This window comes from Petromyzon marinus, chromosome 4, assembly GCF_048934315.1.
Source record: "Petromyzon marinus isolate PM22_M1 ecotype Great Lakes invasive population chromosome 4, UKy_Petmar_22M1.pri1.0, whole genome shotgun sequence".
NCBI classification, from domain to species: Eukaryota; Metazoa; Chordata; class Hyperoartia; order Petromyzontiformes; family Petromyzontidae; genus Petromyzon; species Petromyzon marinus.
This window is the reverse complement of record NC_133670.1, coordinates 14,319,472-14,328,647: the sequence shown is the minus strand read 5'-3', so window position 1 is coordinate 14,328,647 and position 9,176 is coordinate 14,319,472. Positions and strand designations below refer to the sequence as shown.

The following is a 9,176-nucleotide window of genomic DNA, read 5'->3' as shown; positions in this document are numbered from 1 at the left end:
TTATAAACCTATTTCAAATTACAAATGTCACAGCTGTAGAGGTCCCTTAAAACTGGCAGCATCATTTTATAGTGCAATGTAGTATAAAATCTAACCACGCAGTAAATAGATTACCAAAATTCCAGGGTATTTCTACTATATTTTATTACATCGTATACACAGTGGGCTGTACACAAGTCATACTTCACCATTTCATTCTGAAAAAGTATTTCATCCTTAGTAAATATATTAAGTGAAAATAATTGGAGAGCAATAGGTTCTCCTGCACTGGTCATATTTCTTGAAATACTGCAAATGGTGAGCCTGTGCAAAACACGAGCCAAGCTGATGACATCAGCAGTGTCGTCACTCGGCATTGAATATTATCAGGAGCTGATACCACAAACATTGGTAGGGCAGTCTGCAAGACCAATTGTACAGCCTCACCGACATACTTTGCCAACTTAAATATTGGTGGGGAAAATTAAATTGTTCAAAACGTGGCATTTCGTGATTAAGTTATCAATCGAAGTCATTCATTTTATAGGCCGCCAAAAGGCTAGTTTACAGCCTCAGTCAAGCACATTAGATATATAATTAATGTATTTACATAACAGTAAAATATAACAAAACAGTGACTTATATTAACAAATAGTCCTAATGTATTGCAGCTTTTTTAAAAAGCAGCTATGCAGGGCACAGTGCAGGAGCTTCATGCACTAATGTAGGCTTTGGGCACTCAAGATATCTGGCACAATCTATAATGTGGAGTTCAACGTTTCTACTTTTGATATCGGATGTTTGGCCAGGGGGCCAACGGCAAGCGTATCTTTCACTTTTGGTGAAAATGACAGGTGGTGCAGACATTTCTTCTGGTTAAGTTACAGTTGAAGGTAATTCAGCTGAAGGCAGCACAGTACAAGCTTTGCATGCCTTGGCACTGCAGAAGCTTATCACATGTCAACAGACTTGGTGAGGTTGGGATCATTGTCCACAACCTTATTCTTTAGGTGCTCCTTATAAGCCTGAATGCCTCCTTTCCACTTGGTGATTGTTGCATGTTCACACACCCAAATCTCTTGAGCAACCTGTAACAAAAGATTTGCAAGTTAGAATTTTGTAACCCACTAATCATCCACCCAAAATTTTCACTCATGTCCCCAATGTAATGTTTTGGTTTACCCTTGGCAATGTGAAAACATGCATGTGAAAAGCATATTAAGTAGAAATCCAACAATGTGGATGTTTGTATGACATCACCTGAAAGAGGATGTTTCTTCATATACATCTATTTCTAGTTCTTAGAGATTAACATGTAATTTAAAACACCTTTTTGCAAGTTAACAAGTGGTAGACTTAAAGAGATGGAATGAATGCAAAGCTACAGGTTTAACCACAATGTAACAATTATTGCGTAAAAAGGGAGCATCTCCCACGATGGCAATCCACTTTTAGTCCAATAAGCGACATTCATAATCCTAAACGAAAGCCTGCTATGAAAACACCGATTTTTGCATTACCTGCTGGATGAGACGGAAGTCATGGCTAACCAGCATCATTCCACCTTCAAACTCATTGATGGCTTCTGCCAGTGCGTCGATAGTCTCCATGTCCAGATGGTTGGTAGGCTCGTCAAGGAAGAGCATGTGTGGCGTTTGCCAAGCCAGCCAAGCAAAGCACACGCGGCACTTTTGACCATCCGAAAGGCTCCGGATTGGACTGACCTGCACAGTACATGGTCAAACAGTTAGAAATACATAAACACATACCAATTTCATAACTTGCACAAACCAAGTTTGGCAGTGAGCTTCAGTGCTGTAATTTACTTACTTGCTGTTTTCCTGTCAATCCGTAACGGCCAATTATCTTCCTCATATCCTCTTTTTCTTTCACGTCTGGGTAGCACTTCATCATGTAGTCCAGAGGGGATAAGTCAAGGTCCAGTTGCTCTGTCAGATGCTGCGCAATATCAAAGAATGCAGGTTTAACAAATTACTGTAAGATTCCCCACGAAACTAAGAGTAAAAATCAATGACCAAGAGCACTAATAATCACAACTACCACTTGTATTAAAAAAATATATAAGCCTACCTGGTGATACCGTCCAATCTTCACATGAGAGTGCTTTCTGATCATGCCATCTGTAGGAAGAAGCTAAAGAACAAAATAAGTGTAAATCCCATGTTACATAACATTAATTAACATGTAGCATTACAAATACTGTACAATAAAAAAAAACATGCAAAGAATTCTCACCTCTCCAGCCAAAAGCTTGAGTAGAGTTGATTTTCCAGCACCGTTGGGCCCCACAAGTGCAACTCGAGAGTCCAGGTCAATTCCAAACTCAAGGGCTTTGTAGATCAATGGCTGTACAAGTACATAACATTGAGATTATTATAATACAGTTCTTCAGCAGTCTTGTTAAAATGGAATTGCACTCCATGCCAAGGTCAGTTTGAATTTCGCTTCAAGGTATTTTTTTCATCGCACTCCAAGCAAGAGAAACCTGTTGCCATTTTTAAGAGTGCTGGAATTCGGCCTTTTAGTTCATCATTCATTGGCAAGCTGTCAACACCATTTAAGACATTTTTCTTGGAGGTAATGGACAAGGTACCTACCCCATCTTCAGTGTACTTAAAGCTGACGTGCTGCACCATGATGACTGGTGGAGGAATCTTGCCACATGCCGGGAAAAAGAAAGACAGCGTCTATAGGAACGAAAAACGCCAAAAAAAATAACACTTCATTATTAGAAGATATAAAGACCAAACATATTTGTAATTTGTTACAACATTTTTGGCTGTGGAAGTTATTTCAGTAAAAATATACATTTTCATTACAAACCTTGTCATTGACGATGCGCTCCGTTAATCCTGAAGCCACCATCTTTTGCAAGGTCTTTTCCTTGCTCTGGGCCTGTCGAGCTAGTTTGGCACTGCCATGACCAAACCGTGCTATGTAGTTCTGTGCAAGAAATAAAACCCAGACAACAAATGTAAGGGGTTTAAAAAATACAAATATCAATTTAAATCTAAACAGCTTTTTCTTCACAATTACACAAAGATGCCAAATGTAGATGTATCCGACATTAAAATAACTCTTAATGCCAGGTTTTAAAACAATATGGGAAAATAACCTTCATATGTGCAATCTGATCTTGCTCCCAGTTGAATTTCTTCATCTGATGATCCTCCAACTCCAGTCTGGTTTTCACGTATTGATCGTAGTTCCCCTGCAAAAAGCATACTTTTAACAAAAATATCGTACCCCTATATGCTTAACTTTTTACCACCCAATGAACAGCAGATGTAATTATTAAGAACATCTTTATATTTGAAATCGTACCGTGAAAACCTTCAGCTTTCGGTTGTGCAAGTGGATGATGTTTGTACAAACGCCATTGAGAAAGTCTTGTGAGTGAGAAATGACGATCAGAATACGTTTGAACCTACAGAAAAAACAATAAACTGAATTTGACATTACTTTCAAATGCCCATATTAACAAAGTGAACAGAAAGTAAAAAAACAATGCATAAATACCTCACACTCGTAACTTTACAACATTAAATGGTGATAACGACTGAACCAGCCAGTATGAAGTGTTGTTACATCTCAGATTTTTTACTTAAGTGTTTAAGTAGGCTTTAAGAAAGTGTGCACGCACGTTTTCAGCTCCTCCTCAAGCCACACACATGCATCCAAGTCCAGATGGTTGGTGGGTTCATCTAGAAGCAGCATGAATGGCCGAATGAACAAGGCCCTGTAAACAGAGAACACAACGGTCAGGAAATAAAAATACAAAACAAGCTCAACTATAAAACCTGATGTGCTTGATACCACAGCATCAATTTGACATGATCTACATAAAATAACAAAATTGTGCAAAAAGTGTGAATTATATTTTACCTAGACAAGGCAACTCTCATTCTCCAGCCACCACTGAAGTCTTTCATTTTCTTGCGCTGCATGGCTGGAGAGAATCCAAGGCCATGCAGAATGCGTGCTGCCCTCATCTCTGCCTTGGATGCATCCAGCTCTTCCAGTCGCTCATAGATTTCCATCAGCTTTTCACTCTCGGCTATTGGAACACAAACCCAAGGAAGGTTAATTCTGTTTTGGTCCAGGCATAAAAAGATAACTCGCTATAAAATTTGTTTTAAATCTAACACAACATCCAGTGTGAATATATCACGAGAAATGCTGCCCCCCCCCCCCCATTACCTATGAAACAAAATAGAAAAGTCATGTTTTTGGTTAAATGGCAGCACATCAATCCCAGCACCACTAAATGATCTTCAGGGAAAGCAGACGCTTACAGTCCTCGTGGGCCAGCCTCTCCGCCTCCTTTTCCAGTACAATGCGCTCTGTGTCCACTTCCATGACACACTGCAGCGCTGTCTTGTCACTGGGTGCCATCTCCCGCGTCAGGTGGTAGATGTCTATGTGCTCGGGGATGGGCAGCTCCCGGGTGCCAATCGTAGAAAGAAGCATCGATTTCCCTGTGGTGACACCAGTGATGCAAATCATATCGCCACATCACACACATCCTTGCACACTAGAAATCATATCGTGACAAATTAATGAAACGGCACACTATGCAAATGGTGGTAAAACCAGGGAAACAAAGCTGACCTGTGCCATTGAGGCCAATGAGGCCGTAACGGCGACCAGAGTTGAGCTCCAGCTGTGTGTCAGAGAGCAGCTCCTGGCCGTGGAAGGTGAGTGACATGTTGATAATGTGCACGTCCATGCTGTTGGGGTGGGATGCAAGAACGCCTGTACAAGCCCGTGCTTCTGCTTTCTTGAGCTCCATCTCATCCAGCTGCTCCGCCAGTGCTACAACTGCCACAAACAGTGCCATTACATCAAGGGTCCATGAACACATGAATTGTACTCACAAATTTAACTCACAATTGTATAGATTGTCATGTTTTTTAATACTACACAATTTGTGAAGTAACAACTTAAAGGAATTGTAAATCATGAGAAGCAAATAACTGTTTTAAAAAAATGATTTTAAGCTTGATACATTATCCCTGCTTTAATGAATGCCGATATTAAATCAAATATATTTTCCGACATTTTAATTGAGCTACATAGAATCACTACAGACCTAACCTATCAAGGAAGACAGCAAACATGGCACTGTATACATAAATTGTATTACACAATAATTAACAAAAGGATTGTATTAAGCTGTACCAGATTCGCCATCTGCAGCCGCGCCGTTGGTCAGCTCCTCCTCGGCATTGGTCTTGCCCTTGGGCCGGGCCCCACGGCCCTTTGCCGCCTCCTTCTTCTTTGCCGCTTTCTTCTTGGCCAGGTCGGACGGCATTTTCAAAGGCTGGCTCGACACTACTACACAGTACTGCATACCAGAGACAGCCATGCGTTTAGCGTGGCACACTGCAGGTTTCTTTAAAAAAAACCATTTCTGTTGAATACATTAACAATTTTTTTTACAAAGTTATCACGTTAGACCTATGCACATGAACACATGAGAATACGACTGCCAAAATGTTACATAATATACACACTGCGGTCCTGCTGGAGTCAAGTTAACTGCCGATTTGTAGTTAAATCCGTTCAAATTGCCGCACTTAAAAATTAATTAAACTTAATCCTTTGGTTCTGTTAACTAAGCCTGTCGAGACGTAATTTATTTTCCATCACCTACACCTGACGATGCAACTGCATTAATCCAGTATACATCAATTATGGTGGTCACAAAGTACACCAAAGCACTGTAAATCAAACAAGCCGATGCAGCAAAACGCAAATAAGAGATTTTAAAGCAAGCAGTTCACCGAACCACGGTTCAGCGCATATTAATAAACTAACCAAAATAGTGACTGTGCATTTAGTGTTCTTGGCCTAAGCACTGTCCAATCTATTTTTTTTACCATCCTTGCTGTGGCCACAGGCTGAGACTAAGCACAAGGGCATGCGTGGGGTGCTTGTGGGAGAAGTGGAATTAAGGGCGGAGGGAATTGTAAAGAAAAGGGTGAAAGATACAATTTAGCAAGGCAGAAGGTTAAACAGAGGGGAGAAGATGCCAACAGAATAGGTGAGTGGACCCCATGGGGAGGAGTTGCAAAGCCAGGAGAAACTGGAGGAAATTGAAAGGGAATTATGGAAGTTGGAAGATGCTGAGAAAAAAATCGAAAGCCTGATCGAGGAAAAGGCCCAGGACAAGCGAGAAGTCAACAAAGTGAATGGCAATTGACTGGGGAAACGTCAAATACAGCAGAATTTTTTTTTAATGGATGTTACCACTTTAAATCATGCAATGGACACGCAAATGAATGGATATGTGAGGGGGAAGGGAAACAGTACAAAATAATTACCTGTAACCAAAAAACATGTTAAAGAGATACAATACACGCAAAAACAGATAAAAATTAATCAGAAAAGAATGAACAAATCAACACAAAAAAGATTCACATTACAGCGAGCTATGGCAGCATGAAAGTTTGGAAATTACATTGAGAAACGAAAGAACACTTGGATCAGAGAACGAGACAGGGGACATCATATTGACTTGCGAAAAGTGGGCTGAGCAGAACACGCAGCTATAGATATAATGGCCAAAAGGAGAGACCATGCCAGAGAGGAGGTTCCGTATTGAGATAGCGCGATAAGCTTGTGTGCTAGATGTATTGTTGCATCGCTAGATCGAGTCAATGTCAGTCCCACATTTTTTATTGCTTTGGGGAGGCATTCATAACGAGAGAGGATATTGTGGGGAATCAGCAGATGTCGGGATAGGTAGGCAAGCGAAGAGACCCAGAGGAATTAGACCGAGAGTTAAATGATCGACCGAGGAGAGTGAGAAGTTGAGGACAAAGACATAATTGCTGGATAAGGCCAAAGAAAGGCAACGGTGAAGCCAAGAATGGCACGACTGCAGACGGGGAGGGTCGGGGCCCGTAACGTATCGCAGGAGACAACGGGAGAGGTCGGCGAGCTAAAAAGACGGGGCTGTTTTTGTTTTCCTTTTCAACAATTGTATCGACGTTATTGTCACAAGACGAAAGAATCCCATCGGATCTTTCGTAAGAGTAAACGCATCCTTGAAGGAATCAACTGCGGAAAGAGTTGTAGTCCTTACACTACCGCATATCCACACTAGGGGTAACGCTCCCACAATGGTCCTGTGCTTGGGAAATGGTCGTCGCATCGTCGTCCAATGTGTTTAATTATCAGCGGTGGAATTTAGCAAATTTAACTGTGGAACCAACGTTTAAAAATTTTGCCCAGTCACCCCTGGCCGGGTTTAAATGATCAATTAGACTTGAGAACCCGCTTTGCTTTGATCACAGATGGCTGCGCAGATCGAGAGAGAACGGGTAAGGGAGATCACGCCAAAGAAGAAAACAACGAAAGGCCAGCATAGGCGGAGGAAGACAAAGGAGACCGGAGAAAACCACGAGGATCAGGAGATTCGGAGCGCCCGGAAAAGAGAAGACGAAAGTCGCTAAATGGCGGTCGAGGTTAGGAAAGGTTAGGATCAAGGGGAGGGACGGAAGGGGGAAGGAAACGTCCGGGGAGAGACCACGAACGCAGTGACGAGGCTGGAGAAGACCGCATAAGCAGCGGGTCGCGAAATAATAAGTGACCGGGAGATGAGGATGAAAAGGATTAGTCCCGGGTAAAGAGCCGGTAGAGGCCGAGGCAGGTTCAAGTCAGAGGAACGGGTAAACCAGGAGAGGCGAGGGATAGGGGAAGCAACAGGGACGACTGAGCGAGACACCCCCAGCATAAATAAGTATTCTGATTCTGACCAAGGAGGTCAGAGCGGCGGCGACGGCGGCGGCCTAAGGCCACGAGGAGGCCGCGCCACGAGGAGGCCGCAAGGCCGCGGAGTCGCAGCCGCCTCGCACAAAGAGCGCCTCGCGCGGTCACCCACGCCGGTCGCGACTCTCTCGCGACGCGGCCACGACTCGCGGCGAGCGTTAAGACTCACAGCGGGCGAATGCGAGGAGGGGTGAGGGGCGAGCGAGCGAGCGAGCTACGATGGCGACGATGGCGACGGCGGTGGCGGCGGCCGAGGGAGGAGCGCGCGGGACGAGAGACCGAGCAGACGCCGGCTCCGGCGGAAGAGGTGGAAGCCGGTGACGTCACCTCCGGCGTGACGTCACGGCGCGGGGGGTCGATCCACGCTCGCGGTGACGTAATTTCCTGCTCGTCGGGGGGGGGGTAGGGGGGAGCAAATGGTTTTAAAAAGTCATTCATAAATTTTGACTTAAAACTTTCGTGGCTGCAGGAATTCATACTCTTTGGTTCTTTCGGTAAAGTCACGTAGATAGAAAATAATATAAACATAATAAAAGTGAGCGTACTGGCAGTCTATAATGTAGACTGTAGTCTGGTTTTTAAGCTGGTGAGCGTATTGGCATTCTTTAATGTAGAATGTAGCAATGGTTATTAAACTGAACCTGAGTGAGCGTACTGGCAGTCTATAATGTATACTTATTCGGGTTCTTTCAGTAATAAAAAAAACTAAACACAAAAACCACGACGTTTCGATCGCAACACAAGCGGTCGTCATCAGGAAAAGGGGGGTTAGCCTCTAAAGGCAAACTTCAAATCAAGATTAAACTTGATAAAGGTTTAGAGATGGGCGTAGCCCAAGTGTGTCAGCAGCATGTGCGGGGCAGCTGATGTTAATGTTGAAGAAAAGACATGCAACTACACCAAAGGGCCACCAGGCAATCATTACAACTCGCTCCACACACCCACACTGCTGATGGTGGAGATTGACAAGAAAAAACACAAATCAAGTCACGACCCAAGGTGGTTGATGACATCTTTACAATGATTGCTGAGTTTTTAACCATCTCGGTTTAAATTGTGTCTGTATATAGGGATGGCTTCATGAACGAATCTGTATCTGCGGCAGCAGTTGCATTGACTTTACCGAAAGAACCAAATAATTGGTGTTAAGATGTTAAAACACCAAACAGAAACATTTGGCAAGGAATCATGTCCGCATTAACCACACACATGGCGATTTTAACGACTCAACATTTACATTTACCTGATCTGACCCCCCCCCCTCCTCTCTTATTATGGGTTTAAAAAAAAGTGGTGGTGCTTCTGATTGATTAGATTTGAGTTTTAACACGTAGGCTTTCGGGACCGATATCATCCACATAATCCAGTTTTTTTTGTGATAAATCGCGCAAATATATATG

The 9,176-nt window shown here is 43.0% G+C and overlaps 1 protein-coding gene across 1 annotated transcript; it reads right to left on the bottom strand.

The window, feature by feature from the left end:
• Positions 1 to 127: 127 nt before the first annotated feature.
• On the bottom strand, positions 128 to 8,103 carry ABCF2 (ATP binding cassette subfamily F member 2). The gene is made up of 15 exons (XM_032946076.2): positions 7,946 to 8,103; positions 5,182 to 5,347; positions 4,612 to 4,821; positions 4,296 to 4,478; positions 3,886 to 4,057; positions 3,644 to 3,739; positions 3,325 to 3,427; positions 3,116 to 3,211; positions 2,824 to 2,943; positions 2,598 to 2,687; positions 2,236 to 2,346; positions 2,071 to 2,133; positions 1,810 to 1,938; positions 1,500 to 1,703; positions 128 to 1,067 (listed from the first exon to the last, which is right to left on the bottom strand). The coding sequence occupies exons 2-15, from the start codon at positions 5,312 to 5,314 to the stop codon at positions 933 to 935; spliced, it is 1,845 nt and encodes a 614-aa protein (XP_032801967.1). The 5' UTR covers positions 5,315 to 5,347; positions 7,946 to 8,103; the 3' UTR covers positions 128 to 932.
• Between the last annotated feature and the right edge of the window lie 1,073 nt (positions 8,104 to 9,176).